Genomic DNA, 18569 nt, shown 5'->3' on the forward strand with positions numbered 1-18569 from the left:
ATGTGTTGCTTCCTAATTTCTAATTTGATTTTAACATACCATCTTTCAATCAATTTTTGGATACTTGAAGCTACAATAACCTTATGGTGTAGAACGGAGCAAATTTAAGGATAACGACCTGTACTATACGTACCATTAAATAAAACAATCTTTATAATATATCAACAAATATATAGAAAACTGACTTTCCAAAAAATACATGAGTGATGTACTTATTATTATCCTAGCCGTTGAAAAACAGGACGATATCATGGGACACGCGCCATGGGCGGCGTGCGTCGGCGTGTTCAGCAGGCTGATCGGACAGTCCTAATCATATTGTCAATCGTAAGCATAGTCTCCTCATGTTTAATTAGCCAGATTCTAAGTAAGACACACATAAAATAACGAAATAATGTCTATCCTACACCGAAACCCAATCCCATGAGGCAGCTAATGATAAGTGCGGCAGAACTACAGAACCGAATCCTCATATGAGGTCAAAAATGTCGAGTCACACTAATAAATGAGCTCAGGTATTCTGAAATAAAATGCTTGTCGTGGAGAGCCAAAACTTCTCCCCACTGTAGTCTCATAGAGGGAATTTCAACTCTAATTACCTCTAGGCACCAAATGAGATTCAAAAGCGACGATTTGTGAGCGGTACAGTGTCTCGTGATTGGCACTAAGATTGTCAGAGTCTACTTGCGGACACAACTTCATTGTCACATCATTTAGACAGGGTCAAATAGTTCGAGATAGAGAAAAAAAGTATTGAGAGAAGAAGTTAGTATATTCAAGGAGTGAGACGTCAATGTAGTGTGCCTGTACATATTGATGCGAGGGTTATGAATCAGAAACACAAAAGATTAAGGTACATTATAAAGACTATGCCCGCTTTTGATACTATATTAACTTCCCTATTGAATTAGAGTGCAATTTCTAATTATACAAGTGTAAACAAGTCCATAAAGAATGATTATGCAATACTAATTCTATGAATTAGTTGTAAAACCTATATGTAAATTTAACACAAGTTATATATTGAACTACACAATTACTCCCTTGATCTACTTTCACTTTCAATTCTAAAAATAGAATTTAATCAAAGGGCATAAAATAATCCTCTTTCTTGGACTTGAGTATGTTCTAAAGAATGTAACATTTATTTACACATGTTTCATTCATTGGTCAAGATTCTTAACTGTGATAACTATGGTGTTCTGTAGACTTGGTATTTGTTCATAAAGATCATACAGTAATTACCTTATCAAATGTAAATACTTTCTCATAGAAATTTAATTATATTTTAATTTTCAAGTAAATATCAGTTCAGCTCTCCTACATGTATGGAGGGATTTTCATGAAACTTCATATAAATGTTCACCACTATGAGGAGCAGTGTCGCGCACATGAACCAGGTCTCTAGGTCAAAGGTCAAGGTCACACTTGGAGCTCATTAAAAAATGCTTGTCCGGAGCAAAACTTCCACATGTATAGAGGGATTTCAATATTACTTGGCACAAATGTTCACCATTGTGAGGCGGAGTGTCGCGCGCAAGATTCAGGTCCTTGCGGCCAAGGTCAAGGTCACACATAGAGGTCAAAGTTTAGATAAAAATATGAAGATGTGTATAGGGACGATTTAATCATCATTTATTGAGGGATTGTAACACAAATGGTCATTATCATGACTACGGCTGTGACACATGTACTTTAGGTCAATATATGCAAGGTCAAGGTCACTAAAGATGGTGAAATATCCAGATTTTGTCTGGAGCATATCTCCTACATGTATGAAGAATTTTTATAATACTTTATGGAAATGTTCACCACCATGATATGTATTGCTCCATGCATGATCCAGGTCTCCAGGTCAAAGGTCAAGGTCACACTTAGAGCTCATTGAAAAACGCTTGTCCGGAGCAAAACTTCTACATTCATAGGGGGATTTCAATATAACTTGGCACAAATGTTCACCATTGTGAGGCTGAGTGTCGCACGCAAAATTCAGATCCCTGCGACCAAAGTCAATGTTACACATAGAGGTCAAAGTTCAGATAAAAATTTGAAGATGTGTATAGGGACCATTTAGTCATCATCTATTGATGGATTGTAGCACAAATGGTAACTATCATGACTACAGGTGTGACACATTTAATTTAGGTTAATATTTGCAAGGTCAAGGTCACTGGAGATGATTAAATATCCAGATGTTGTCCGGAACATATTTTCTACATGCATGGAGGAATTTTAATGTTACTTTATAGAATTGTTCACCACCATGAGACGTAGTGCTTTGCACATGAACCAAGTCTCTAGGTCAAAGGTGAAGGTCACAGTTAGAGCTCATAGAAAAACGCTTGTCTGGAGCAAAACTTCTACATGCATAGAGGGATTTCAATATAATTTGGCACAAATGTTCATCATTGTGAGGCTGAGTGCCGTGCATAAAATTCAGGTCCCTGCGACCAAGGTCAAGGTCACACATCCTGTGCATATCTTCCCTACCGATTTGTTTTAAGGTTCATTTAACAACACAGTGCCAAGAATAAAAACTTGCTTGCTAGATAACACTTATCCATAATGCCCCCATCTCCATCTAAAGCTTTCGTAAACGGGCGTATTTTGTGACTATGGCACCCTTGTTTCTTATGGCAATATATGAAGCAGAAAATTAAAAATGGCTCCTCTATTATACATCTAGTAAAATTGGCATTTTCTTTATAAAAAAAGATACAAATGTACAATAAAAAAGCCATATATTTTTAATGAAAATATGTATTCGCACATAGTTGGAACCGCAGGCGTTAAGTTATATACATAAAGTATATATTTTATATATAGTAAATAAACGAGTGCTGGATAGTAGTTTTTTTCTTGATGATCAAGGGGGGATTATTTTATTATAATTTGACCATTATTGACAAAGCAAATGTGCCGAACGCCTGTGGTCGGAACCCAATGGTGCTGCTTCCGCCGAACCGTGGAACGATGCTGCTGGGTTGGTATTCATACCGTGTTTACCTGTATTAAGTACACGTATAAACGTGACATATCTAGTCTGTTTGTACTTAAAACTTTTTAATTTTACATTTACATATAGGAACTGAATTTAAGCAAAATATATCTTTAAAAATATTAAAGAATTTGATACATTGAACGATTTCATTGGACAACATATAATTAAACCACTTATGGATTAGTCGGGAATTATATAGTCAAACGTATTTCATGTCTATATTTGTAACATTTGTTTGAACCAATCAAAACCGCTTCACCTATTAAACTATTTACCTTTCTATAAATACCAAATATCGGGTATTTATGTGGTAAATTTTGCCATGTGAAAATTTAACCCGTTAGGTATTTAAAGTTTGTTTACTGATGTTTTGATTACGAAATGTTATTGAAAATTGCCGAATCATGCAAATTATGGCGAAATATTAAAGTATTACAGGTTTATCCTAGATATATGACCATTATAGAACATTCGAGTTTTTCTATTAATATTTTTTGTCCTTGTACATAGGTCACTTATTCACAGCTCTATTCACGAAATACACATTAACTATTAATCATGTGACTGAACCATATGGGGAATGTCAATTGCCAAATTCCTCTCTTTCTACAAATATTTCCTGATTTCAAAGTGGCATTTTGTTTATTCAAACTTTGTTTGTGCTTAAAATAACTGGAACAGATCTTAACGCCCAAATTTGAAAGTTGATGAATATATTCCTTAAATTGTCACGTAGAATATGATCCAGACAAAATAAATTCATTAAACCAACTACGTTTTGGGCTAGGTATATGTAGACTTAAATTTTTTTATCATTAGTGTCCCCTTATCTGTGTTTTAAGTCTATTCCTTTAGTGTTCGTTACGCTGCATACAAAAAATATTGCAAAAAGAAAAATACAGCGTAAAATGATATTAAGTGCGTTGACACTTCATTTGACATTTTTTACATCTACTTTCTGTTCCGTACTTTCTGTGACTGTATCTATGCTCAAAGTTTCAATTCTATTCCTTGCATTATTTTCTTTAATGATCCAGACAATGAAATTGAATAGAAATTGGAAAAGAGAGATAATTATAAATCGGACCTGGTAGTGTCACCGTTTTTCAGTTCTCTCTTCTCCTAGTCACCATATATCTATTTGGTTAACAAAGTTAATCTTTAATTAATGTTATAATGGTACCAGAAAGAGATGATTATAGTACAATTTTGGCGCTACACTTTCCCAAGACATCATGTATCAATACTTCAATATTACTAAAATACTAAACTCCAAGAGATCTTTTTAGTTATTATCTGCATAAGAAATACTCCTACATGTATTTACGCGGAGATAAAGTCATTAAAAAAGTAGTTTGTGCTTAAAATCGTTTTTGGCATTAATATGATATAAAAGGAGCGTTTATAACCTTTATCGCAACACACCACATATTGTGAAAAGAACGTAATGACACCACCCACGTTGTACTTTTAAACTGTTGTTAGGTCCGCGCCCCAATTTGTTTGAAATAATACACAGTAGGTATATGGGATCTTTGTCAAAATGATTCATATAAAATAAGATAGTTATAAAATAATGTGTTACCATACACTTTGTTATAAAATAATGTGTAACCAACAGCTTCTTCAATATATAATCATTTCCCATTTTAAACTTCTAGCGCTCTTTACTGTTTGGCTTCATAACTTTAGCTTTATTATTTACATTTTTTACATTAACCATGTTCTAATTCTGACCAGATATGTTAAATATACGAATATTGTATGGCCAAAATACAAGGTGTTATTGACTTATAATAAAATAAACAGATACAATGAAACACTAATATTTTTGTGTCCTCAAGTGAATTTGTTTGTAATTGCAGATCTGTGTCTCATCAGTAAGTATTAAAATGTTAATAGAATTCAGAATTCAGTAACAAACCACAAAACAATAGGTACTGAGTGATAGATACATGATCTGATTTTCCATATCTATATATAGCACATAATAAAGTATTCTAGATCGAAATATTACTTTTATTATATACACGTGTATGTTCATGATAAATCACGTTAGAACTATATTAACATTTTGTTTTCCAGAAATATTTTATTACAGTATCAAAACGGTACATATATATTATTTTTTTGGCAATATTTGAATTGCACTTACTTACGAAAAATGTTTTAGTGACATCATGTATATGCCAAATAGGTCATAATGATGTACAAAGTACATGTGTTGCTACATTGTAACGCTTATGAGACAATAAGAATTATATGAATATGTCAAACAATAATAAATTGATCTTTTTTATTGTAAAAATCAATGACATCTTACATTGCCACATCACGTGTTGGCACCTCAAATGAACGACAGAGGCATTTGTAATCGTATGCTTAAATGATGTTTAAAACAGTGATATAAAAGTATTTGAATTATTGAAGCTAAAAACTTAGTCAAACTATTATTTTATACTTTTAAACATACATGCTAAGTACAGTACTTTATGCATGACCTGAAATTAATTGGTATCTTTCAAAAAAATATAGTAACTTATGTGGGGGCTTTATTTTGAAGCATATGGTCTACACTCAATTACATATTGCCTGTTTTATATAATGTATCAATATGTATGATGTTATGTATTTTATAGGTATACTTTTACTGTCTGTGTAAACAACAACATTAATACTCTTAAAACTACACATATATATACTGACAACTTTATAAAACTCACCTTTAATGTAAAAGCTTTAAATATAAATTTAATACTTACATTGTTCCTGGCTCTGTAATATGGAGTCTAAATTTAATAAGAATCTTCTAAACTAGACATTAGTGTTATTGTTTAATGCTGGTAGTATTCATTTCTCAGTTAGATTCATAGAGCAAAGTCAAGGTTTCTCTGTAATTTCATCGAGTGGTATGAAAATTGCTATTTCATGAGTGGCGGTAGCCACGAGTGAAATAAAATAATTGTCGTACCTCAAAATGAAAATAAGTCCTGTATTTAAAAAAAATACTTGAATTTTCTGTTTATTATATACGTTTTGATTTTATTTGAAGGCTTTCCCTTCAACTTTGAGTATTGGTTGACTTTAGAAGAAGTTAGTCCATTGAAAATACAGAAAGAAATGTTTTACTGCAGTGAAAAGCAAATTGGACAGTGAAAATGAAAATACGCGTTTTATTTCATCAATATTTCCCAATATTTCATTAATAAGTATATAATAAATTTAACATTCAGCTTTTATCTAACGTTGATCTAGATATAATGATATTCTAAATTTTAGTTATACATAGACGACTTTTATCTGTGTGTATATAACCAACATTTATTTCTATTACTTAAAAACGAAACAAAACAAAACAAAAAAGAATGAAGTTCAGTTGGTGGATATTTGTCTGACGATAAAATGTCAGTTAATATTTTAGAGGGAAGAACATCTAAATAGTTCTAACCAAAACTTGTAACATAAATCAATGCTGGCAATAGGACTGTAAGATGTAATGTACATTTTGTATCGTAAATGTGCTTATTTTAAAGTTGAATACATATTTAAGATATTTCAATGTAATGATAATGTATATATTTTAGTGTTTAATCCATATGTAAACGATTTAAACCATATAATTTGTATAAGTCTTTTATAATTTTAATACAGAATGGCGCCTTGTATTATATTGTATATGTTTTATATATGTTTTGAATGTGATATTGTATTTATTAATGACACATAAATAAAATATAAAAAATAATTCTGGTATTTACTGATGTTCTTAATTAGGTGTTTAATTATTTTGTATTATTTGAATTTCGCCGTAAAAATGATTACACATAAAAAACAATGATTAAAATTATTCATATTGAACAAACTAATGTGATTGGTCGAGTAGAATTAATTGTATATTAATCATTTATCGTAAGCCCGTTATAGACTCATCCTCGTTACAACATTCAATAATATATTAAGATGGTATGACATTGTTTGTAACAATAATAGCGCATTTGTAAACTTATTGAAGAAAGGCATGTTTTAATATTACAGTACCTTCAACAACATAAGAGTTTATAGAAGCCGGAGAACAAATGCCAAGTATATTATTTAATGTTATAAAGAAAGTTTATTTGGTTTTTCTCAATCATCCAGATTTATTGGTTTTCAGTTCAAACCATATTTGATTGCTTCAAGTACAAGTACTTATATGTACAACGACGAAAATAAAATAAAATAGATAACATCTAGTTAACTCCATTTTTCTAAGGGTTATTGGTTGCAATACTTTAACTGTAGAACACGGAGAAATTATTTATCATACAACCTAACATTTTTAAGGCGTGTACTATGTGATTTTATACCAATACTTCCTTCTCATTAATTCCGAGATTGTTTTATTTTAAGAATTTTAGTATCGCTCTTGGGATGGTCAGATATTGTACTACAAATATATGTTATCTCGCAAATAAAAACAGCAATCGTTGTTTTATAAGTTTATTGTATAAAATGAGCTGATGATTTTAAACAAACAACAATTATCATCAGTAACAATATCTTGATGTATTAAAGATAAAAAACAAAACAAACTGGCTTCGGATTCGGAAATTAAATCATCACATTGTATATAAACCTCTAAATACATCTAACAATTATATAATCAAAATATTTGACGAACACATGATGGCACTAGGAAACAAGTTAGTGACAAATTCAACATCTATAATTTTAACAAAAAAACTTATGATATCAGATTTTGTTCATGGCAATAAATCATAGGAAAAAATATTTTTGTATTATTAAAGTCTTATTAACATAGTGTACTAACGCTAAGTATTTTTTTGGAAATAATGTGCAAGTTTTAAAATACTTTATTGCTGAAATGTCAGAAGTATTAAATAATAAACATGAATTAGATAGGGAAAGACACTTGTGTTAATTTTATTTAATGAATATGGACAAACTGAAAAATAATTGTTAAAATGAATATGATTAACATGTATCCACTGTATAAACAAAAGAGTAACACTTTATTATGGTTCGATCATTCCAATGAAAACATATGTTATAATTAAAAATGCATGAATGAAAACCATCTATTGTACGTTTGATATCACAATATATTGCCCTATAACAAAAATTATCCTATACAAATGGTGCAAAATAATAACATACTAAACAAGCTTAACAAAGACTATTACAAACATAAAAATATATGGAGTTATGGTTAAGCAAGTTGGCAATAATGACAAACTTTAAGAAATGTATAATATATATACTCAGAATGTAGATACATTGAAAATTAATAATGGTAGAAACCTATCAAATCGTTACATGTAAAAGTTAATTGAGCACTTTTCTGTGGATGATTAATATAAAACATTTGTATTTATAACAACTATGAGGTATTTAGAGTATCACTAACATATAATAAGTACACGACTAGGATTTATATAAATATATTCCAACTTCAGTTTTACTGTTTGTTGAATCAAAATTATAAGTATGAACATTTTTGTCTAAAATCCTTCCCTGATTGAGATAAATGTCAGATATTAAATAATTTCTTTTCCCTGAATCGGAACAGCAACTGTGAATGTAAAAGGACTTGCAGTCTTTTATGATACCGTTTAATCAGAGTCTGTTAAATCTTCTCCATATCCTGCCCCTGCAGCAGCAAGGATCAGGCAAATGTCTTCATGACCTCGAATACGTGCAAGGTCAAATGGCGTGCTCCCATCAAAGGTCCTTGCATTTATATTACAGGAACGATGCCTTAACAGGAATTTGACAATATTTAAATCACCAGTAAGGCAAGCATTGTGTAATATTGTCCGACCTGTTTTTCCTTCCTTGAGGTTAACGTCTATGTCTTTGTCCAGTAACATACTGACACTATCTAAATGTCCGTGTGATGCAGCTAAATGTAGGCAAGTTAATCCCTCATAGTTCTTTATGGATAAATCCTGTGGAATTGTTTGGTACGGTATATCATAAGAATTATGTTTGATTTCATGATATCTGACAGGCTCAAGAAGATTTTGCACATTTTTGTGTTGTCCTTGGCGACACGCAATGTGCAAAGCTGTATTACCGTCCTTATCGCGTTTATCTACTTCAGCACCGGCAACAATTAATCTTCTAGTGACTTCTGGCTGATCGGTTAATACGGAAAGGTGTAGAGGTGTTTGAAATAAGAAATTTGCAAAAGACAGCCAGGCGTTTGATGGTGCTTTACCAATAAACATCATGGCTAATGTCACCTCACGTAATATTATGGCTATATGTAAGAGATTATCACCATCTTCATCCCTTAAATATATTCTAGAAGCGTCAATATCTGTTGCTTCATTGGTTCCATGATTTCCTTCATCTTCGTTCATCCTTGTCATTTTGACAATCTGAAACAACACAACATATACTTAAGGAAGATACATTTGTGTACGGACTTTCTTATTAATATAAGGAAACTAGTAATTAAGGAGAAGTAACATGGAAACTGAACACTTTATATACTACTGGAGTTCCACTTTTTTAATTCGCTGGATGAATTGTGAATTCTGTCATAGTTAAGCTGTTTCGACAGGTTTTATAAATATTATCTTTTGCCTGTACTAATGACTTCTAAGTATTTCCCCTTTAGTTGATAACAGAAATTGGATTGTTCCTCCTTGCACTACCCATGTGCGCTATCTGTTTATGTTAGATGATCTGATTCTAACCTTGCTGGTGGGGATGGGGTGGGGGAGGTCTGAATTCTCTGAATGTCTCTCTCCCTTGTTTTTACTATACACACTTACCATAATGCAATTCACGGTATTAATTTAAAGAGTATTAAATTCACAACATTATATACATGCACATTACAAACAATATTTAGGATATAAACCTTTAATATACATAAATATCACGTGTTATTATTTCATTTTAGAAATGGATATTTAACTAATCTCTGAATATTTAACTAATCTCTTTAGGTTTTAGAAACACATGGCTTGAGTTTGACAAGTACGATTTTAGTTTAAACAGTATTTAATTCACAACATTTTAATTATACATGCATATTACAAACAATATTTAGGATATAAACAAATATCATGTGTTATTATTTCATATTACTTTTAAAAATGGATATGAAAACAAGACTATTGAAATACTTATATTAATTAATCTCCTTTGGTTTTGGAAAAAAATGGCTTGAATTTGATAAGTAATATAAAGTCGAAATGGCATATTGTTGTATTTAAAAGTTTTGCCCACATACAACACTAGGACTAGATTGCTGACGACGATTCCGGACTATCAACCCGTTACAACGTAAAATGTCGAGTGGCGACAATAAAGTCTTGCAGATATTTGAAAACCTTCTATGACCGCAAAGGTCATTGGACAAGGTAGAATGGATAAGAGTACCAAAAATAGGACAATAGAGAAGATAATTGCTGGTTATTTCGTTTTCGCAGCCTGTGAATTAAGCGTGGTGAACTGATAAAAGATTTTTTAAGAGGTCATAATTACGAAAGCTACATCCTAAGGTGTGTAATTTTTGTGATTGTCTATGGCCAGTGTGTATAAAAGACGGAGATTGGTATTACGTTTGCTATTGAAGTTGGTAAGAGTAGTGCTCGATTTTACGTCGTCGGAAATAATTATCGGTGGCAGAAATTAGTCTTTATGTTGAGAATTTTAGCATGGATGTTTTGTTTATTATTTGTATTTCGGAGTTAATTTGTTGTGAGATTGTATTTAATTTTATACAATGTTATCAGTTTATGTTTTTTTCCTACGTTTTGATAGAGTTTCCCATTTCAAATTATTATATAGTTTTTCTATATTGAATAGTTCGGTTGCACAAATCAGTTGTCACTTCAAATTGCTGATGACACTTGCATACTTATATTTAACTATTGATACACCAAACACTACAACATCTTCATTCAACACTGACTTACAAAATATCATACATTGCCAACAACATAGTAAATTGACTTCAATCCAAACAAAACAGACCCTCTGATATTCTCTCGTAGAAGAATTAAACCTTCTCATCCTGCTTTAAAAATGAACAACACAACAATTCAAAATAGCAAACAAAATAAAATATATTACTAAAAAGGCATATGGTACACCCATATATCAATGTACGTCTCGAAAACATGGAAATTTTACTTAATAGAAAATATTTGGAACTATATATTTTACTTTTATTAGACCGTTATTGGAATATAGTGACAAAGTATGGGACAATTGTACACAAACAGTTAAAAAAGTACCAAACTATCCAGATAGAAGCTGCAAGAATAGTCACTGGTGCAATATACGATTTTGCAAGCTTTATAACTTCTACTTTTTTTCCCAAGCTATTCTTTTTTAAGCAACCCCATGTAGAATATATATCTTAAGTTACATATTATACACACTTACATTCCAAAATAACACATGTGTTGCATTCATTTTTCTCTAGGTATTGTCAGGTTCTTGTTGCTATGGATTTCCTATGATGGATATAATGTCATGTTAAAATAAATTTTAACATTCATTTTCCATTTCTTTGAAAATCCAGAACATATGACGACTTTTAGCACACAGTGTTGACGAGGCGTGGTTCAGATCATAGGGAATCGGCACAGTGTTGGGATAGTATAAAAAAGTAATTCTAGAAAAAAATATATACTGTATATATATAATATATAGACAATTCTATATATTATATATGCAGTATATATATTTTCTAGAATTACTTTTCTATATATTATATATACAGTAAATATTTTTTTCTAGACTATCCCAACACTGTGCCGAGTTCCTTCGATTCAGATGTATCTAAAGCCGTCAGATGTACCCTGCCTTTTTTCTGTTATATCAAAAACATAAAAAATACTATAGTAGCTGACAAAAACTTCCACTTGACGTTTACTGTACAAATTTTTTTATACTAAATTCATGCTTATATATTTCATTTCACGCAAAAATGTTCATCCTATATTATCTTTTTTAAAATTTTTACATAATTTTACCATAAAGTGCGTTCATATCGACATATGACATAAAATGGCTTTTCAAAGCACATTGTTGTAAAAATTCAAAGTTTTCCGTCATTTCAGGGGGCTGACGCTCCTGTTACAAATGACTTACACGATAATTGATCGAATGAGTGAAACAGTAATTTATATATGAATAAAATATAGCTTAAAAAACAAAAAGGAAAAAGACCCCCCCCCCCCCCAAAAAAAATAAATAAATAAAAAGATAAAATAAAAAAAGAAATTAATTAAAAAAATTAGAACCGAAATTGATCACCATCGCAATGAAGCAGGAAACAGAATTTTATGTTATAATTTATACATATAGTTATCATACGAAACTACAACTTACCTTTTCTATAAATACCCTTCAATAATATATGCAAGGTAAGAAGTAATTCAGTTATATATATATTTAACGCTTAATGGACACGTGTATCTAAAAACCTATTTTTAGAAAACGGGAATTAAGCTTGATAAAAAGTTCTATCTATTATAAGGTCAAGCTGGAAAACCATAATCTTCATGGAATTTTAAAATATAAAATCCCCAATCTGTTTTGAACGATTATTAACAGGAAGTTTCATCATTTACTGTTACTGAACAGCAGAATGTGTTAAATGTTTTGCTTATTACACAAAATTTATTTTATAAATACTCTTTTGTTCAATTTTTGACAAGGAATGTAAGATCCCATAAAGATGTCCTTGCAACCGTAATGATTAAGGTAAGACATTCAAATTTTTTTGCAAGGGGGTTCCCTTAAATAAACAAATTTGAAAAAAAGACAAAAAAACGTTTTGTTTTTCCCTTTTACATACATTAAAATGGCAACAAAACTACAAAAATTTTTTTTAAAAAAAAACGAAACAAAGGCAATGAATTTTATTCTTTTTTAAATCCAAATATTTACGGGTGTTTTTAAAAAAGAGAATTATCAATCGCCCAAAAAATAACCCATAAATATTTTTTCGAAAAGTATTTTTACATGTTTACTGTTGTAACTTTATTATTAAATTTAAAACATATTTCAAATAATATCAATTATTGAAAGCTATTCATTGTGCAAGAATACGTTTTAGCTGACGTAGCAATGGTGGTAATTAGGAAGGAAACAAAACAATATACCATTACGGAAGTTATTTTCAATTCATGCTTAAAGTATTTCACATCTTATTTGTTTTTTCAAAACTTTTTTATTTAAAATAAATATAGTAAAATATTAATGTTTATAGGACCAATCAAAACTAAACTGGTTTACCACATTTTTCTATAAATAGCATATAATGGAGTTTAGAAACATGATACCCAAATAGTGTCATGTGGGTATTAAACCCGTTAGATATAATTAGTGTGTCATTGAAAAACATAGTTTAAATTACAAAATGTTATTCGTCAGAGCTAAATCAGAAAATATAGGGTATTTATCTAAGACACATGACCATGATGTAACAAATTGGCACTCATTCCATTTTTATCTCTCCATGCAACTCTTTACTCAAAGAGGCAACATATACCTTAGATCTAATTTTTACATCAACGTGCACAATTTTTTCGAGTAAATTAATAACTCAAGCCAATCTTGTTTCACTAAAACAAAAATAAGTAAATAAATGAAACGGTGCGTTTTTGTTGTATGAAGAGTATGGAAGAGTAAAAACAAAAAGGGAAAATACTCTCCAACCCGGCCAAAGAATCTCAGTATAGCATCACTGATGTTGTTCCGGCCTGAAATACTGCATGACCAAGTAAATATCACCATAGTTACAACATTTTAGATTTGATAGTGACGAGAAAAGTATTTCCCACTCAAAACCCATAATAAACACTTAAAATTGTCCAGTTCGAGTGTTGCCAAAATGAATATAGATTTGTTACAAATTGATAAATATGAGACATTTCCTTTATATTTTCCATATCAATTTGTTTTATTTTCTTAATGATGATCTGAAAGTAATTACTGACAGTGTCGTATATATTCCTTACTGCTAGTCTTGATCAACATTACTTTTTGTCCAATCACATTGCAGTATTTTTCTGCTAAATCTAACTTTGGTTTATGTTTATTAAAACATTTCTTTAATCAGTTGTCTAACCCGTCTAAATATAAGCAGTTTAGAAAAATGTTTTGTTTTTGGTTGCAAAATATTGTTGATCATTACATAGGTTAATGTTTTATAATACGCGGCACTCTTGACCAATTTATTTTTGATAATACCTATTAAACACTATACTAACCGTTACATCTTTTACTCTTAGTTTTGCTTTCAGTGACTTTGTTAACTTACTAATTAACACTTATAAGTTAGAATTTTGAGGACTCCCTGACCTTGAGTGGTTTTGTACTTTTAAGATGAATGGAGCGCCTACTACCGTTATCTCAGCGCACTACTTACATCAATTGTCAACGAACGCACTGACATCGCCCACGTTGTGCATTCATCCGCATGTTAGTTAATTTGAAACGGTTAATGAAAGCCTTTATAGATTATAAGATTGACATGGTAATGGTTATCCACACAATATTTATCCATTATAAGCTATTCCATCTCCTTCATTTAACAATTAAGTCTGACCACTCTTTATGCGGTTGGCTGCGTAAATATAACATCTTTAATACTACAACTTTACACAGTATTTCAGAATAAAATCACATGAAATTCATATTATGAAAAGAAAAAGTTTATAGGCAAATAAGGGATTATATAGAGACAATAAAATACTGAAGTGTGATTGTCTCTAACATACCATTGTATCTTAACATTTTACTATGGTGACCTCATTTATGTGTGACATATTTACAAACAATTAAACTAGTAATATGTAGTGTAAATTATTTTGTAGCGGATGATATCTCCGCAATGATAGTGACATAGAAACCAAACCAAAAGACATACATACTTTATTAACAATAAGTATCAATTCTTTATATATAGGACAAGTAAAGATGATTGGTCATCTAAGATGATTAATATACGTTACATTTATTACACCCTTTCTCGTCATATAACTGTTGATATTTAACAATGGTAAGAACTGGTACTGAAATTATTGTAATGAGAAAAGGAAATTAAAACGTGATATAACTCTTAGTAAGAACTACTAGAAAGCAACAAACACATGACAAATAAATTAGTAAATAAATTAATTTAAAATGACTTGGTCTATTGTGGAAGGTTTGTAAGACAAGAAATACTTATGTTGATAGTGTTTGGTATTAGATATAGCCATTAACCGCGGATGTTGTTGACCAGCGTGACATGATCCAATATTACATATACATGTATTTATGTAGCAGATAATAAAATGTTTGAGAACAAAATAACAGAATAATAAAATGTTAGAGAACAAAATATTATTATTTATCATATAAATATTCATACCATATCACTTAGAACTTTATCAACATTTTTATTTCAAAGCAAATTGTATTAGAATATCCAAATGGTAATTGCTTTTGTTTTTATCAATTTTTGAAATACTTACTATTCACTTTAAGTGCACGACTTTCTTATATCTATGTTTTCTAGGGTTATTCGTTGTTCAAATGCTTTAAATGTTGAATACTAAATAAAGATACGATTTGTGCTGTAGAGATGTTACAATTTACATAAATGTATGCAGATAGTACATATATTTGTTATTCAAAAGCAGCGCTTTCAAAACAACGAGGACCTATACTATATAGTATTGTAATGTATATGTATTTGTAAAACTTGACCAACAAAGAAAACTTATGGTTTGTGTTTATTTGTGTAATTATATCACATGATGCATAATGGCATCAGTAAACATCAATAAAGGCTTATTATTTAATGTGAAGTTAGTAACAACTTTTACGTTTATAATTTTAACAAATACTGAAGATTATGATTGTATTTAACTTGTTTTTTTTACTATGAAGTGAAAATAAATGTCATTATGTGGCAAAATCAATTATTCGAATGAAAAAATAACATAATTAAATACGCACCAAGGTTATTGTATACATATACATGTCACAGGCATAACAAGTTAATATTGATACAATTATATTTTAATACTAGTATGTTTATTTTGTCAAACGTAATACTAGTACATTTACATCTGAATATGTAACACAATATTACATTCCAACTTAACCATTACAGTTTCTTGAATCATAACTATACATAATAACATCTTATTATTGAAATAAATATAAGATAAAATATATAATATAAAACTATTTCCAAGAAGCAATTTGGTTTTATGATAAAACATATTGCACATTGTTTTGTTGACCATCAAAATAGATATTCTATTTACATATTCATAAGTTCATTTTTTTCAGTAATGGGTTGTGTTTAATCTTGCATCGCAACAGAAGAAGATACTGACTTATTTTAGATACTTAAGTATACATAAACTGTTGAAAGAAGTTATATTGGTGAGTTCAGATAGAAAGACAAAGGGAGATAAAACAACAACAACAACAACAACAACCAAAAAGAAACCAGAACAAATGACAAGTGATTTAATCTTTATCGATAATTGAAAATTAATTGTTAGTCGAAGCGTTCCAATTCGATCTTTCAATATAAATACGAGTATGTGATCTGCAAAGATACATTTTCTGTAAGTCAGTATACTATTTAATAGTACATGGCTGTACATTGATATACAGCTTATCGACAAAGCTCTTATGTGTTGATAAAGACGAAGTGAATTTGTCCACAAACACAAAGATGTGAAGGTATGATAGATAAAAGATTTTCGGCCAATGAGCAGAAGTTGTTCTTCGGAAGTGTGTGTAAAATCCGGTGGGTTCTTTTACCAGAGTAAGAATATTACGGTACATTTTGAATGAAAGGGGAGATATTCTAGTTAAATAGCGATACAGTTTTAGAGTTTAAGATTGTCAGAGGTTCCAGTTGTGGACGGCAAAAAGAAGTTAAAATATAGCGTGGTACGAGCTCTGGGAGGTCTAAAATAGTTTTGATGTCGTAAATTGTGTGATGTTTCATTCGTTGGAACTTAAAGGATTTCAGAATGATAAAGCGGACCCAGATTTTAGTCATTTTATAAAAAAGAACGAGTTTGTGTTTTGGTTTAATAATGAAATTCAAGGGATTCCCATCCTACATAGGACATGGGTTTGGCAATTGGCACATTTTGTTGTGCACAATCCTCTAAACAGCTGTCTCAACCAGAACTTTTTTCGATAGTTTCCTTCTCGTAGGCGGTACAGTTATCGAAGGTTACACCACCATATTCATATAGTGGACAACTTAAGAAAATATTTTTTTCCAGTAAGAGACGATCAAGCTTCGCATTACTGTGATACGTGTATATAATAAATGTGAATGCTCCGCCTGAGATAGGAAGAGGAAAATACGCCGAGATGGCTGTGATGTGTAATTTCCTTAAGAGCTTCCCTATTCATCTCTAGGTTTGGATAGGTTTAATTGCCAGTTTTGCGAGTCAAGGTAAGATATTCTGTTTTCTTCCACCCAGCTGGAGAGGGTACAGCGATCAGAGTTAAGAGTGGTAGTATAGTAAAAGTAGGATCATTGAAAATCAGCTATAGCTGCCAGCAAAGAGGCGAACATTGGCTTGTATATGAATAGCTTTCATTAATTTACGCAAGGTACTATTGCAATAATGTGTTTCTATGGTTGATAGTTATAATAGTTTTTACAACATTTTCTATGGTTTGTAGTACATGTATTTTTAACTTTTACAAAATTGAGCTTGATATTGATCATTTGACAATATATAACCAGCATGCCCGAAAAATTCAGAACGATTTTACAGAGGATATTGAATGAGTGTATGTTCAATACTGAATTTATTGCACGAGTTGAATAAATTATATAATGCGAGCCTCTGGCGAGCATAAATTTTATTTTATTCAACGAGTGCAATAAATTCAATTATGAACTTACACGAATTTAATATTCTATTTATCATATACCCAACATAAAGACCGTTTAATGTGAAATAAGAGTCATTTTTCATTGATGCGCCTATAGTATAACGCTAACATTTAGCGCGTCTTTACACTATGTTTGTATAACGCTAATGACGTCACGTCAAAATATATGCACGGCCGTGCAATACCATATTTATGGAGTCGCGAAATCGGAACGGGTGTGTGATAAAATGTTTTACGTTAGACAATTTAGAATGTAGTTATTTATATCTTCTACCAATTTTCATAATATTCGTAAAAGATTTACAGGAAAGGGTCCACAATAATGTTGTTAGAACGTTTTGCCCAATCCTTTTGTATGTACACTTGATGATTATGTTTGTAAAATTGTGAAATTGAATATTGTTTGTATAGTTACGCTGTACATATTACTAAACTAACCCAATAAAAAGTTAAAGTTAAGGAATTCACCAGTTTCAATTTAAATTCATCCGAAGTCCATCTGTACTCCATAATGAATAGTTAATCGCTTTCATTATTAGTCCTTTTTATTACCCCTCACTTATTTCGTAATGCTAATTTCCCATAGGCCTCTGGGAGTTATTTTTACTGTTAATGCAAGTGTACCACGTGACTAAGAATTTTGTACTGTTACATAGATAACAGTATT

The 18569-nt window shown here is 30.6% G+C and overlaps 1 protein-coding gene and 1 long non-coding RNA gene across 3 annotated transcripts in view; one reads left to right on the forward strand and one right to left on the reverse strand.

Annotated features, from left to right (window-relative positions):
• LOC132745258 (uncharacterized) overlaps positions 1–18365 on the forward strand; it is a 53417-nt gene extending 35052 nt beyond the window's left edge. For both annotated transcript variants that reach the window (XR_009627814.1, XR_009627813.1), the window contains one exon: positions 16319–18365. This is a non-coding gene — a long non-coding RNA (uncharacterized LOC132745258). The remainder of the gene's footprint in view (positions 1–16318) is intronic.
• Positions 7467–14624, reverse strand: LOC132745257 (NF-kappa-B inhibitor cactus-like). Its single transcript, XM_060734124.1, has 2 exons — positions 14403–14624; positions 7467–9384 (listed from the first exon to the last, which is right to left on the reverse strand). The coding sequence occupies exons 1-2, from the start codon at positions 14427–14429 to the stop codon at positions 8614–8616; spliced, it is 798 nt and encodes a 265-aa protein (XP_060590107.1). The 5' UTR covers positions 14430–14624; the 3' UTR covers positions 7467–8613.
• Positions 18366–18569: the final 204 nt, after the last annotated feature.

The sequence above is a fragment of the Ruditapes philippinarum genome, unplaced genomic scaffold, assembly GCF_026571515.1.
Source record: "Ruditapes philippinarum isolate M1 unplaced genomic scaffold, ASM2657151v2 ctg7530_1_1_1_1, whole genome shotgun sequence".
NCBI lineage: Eukaryota > Metazoa > Mollusca > Bivalvia > Venerida > Veneridae > Ruditapes > Ruditapes philippinarum.

Coding starts and splice junctions, on each gene's coding strand:
- LOC132745257 (XM_060734124.1), bottom strand. CDS start 14,429: ATGTCAGTGCGTTCGTTGACAATTGAT. Junction 9,385..14,402: donor TGCGTTCGTTGACAATTGAT/GTAAGTAGTGCG, acceptor GTGTTGTTTCAG/ATTGTCAAAATGACAAGGAT.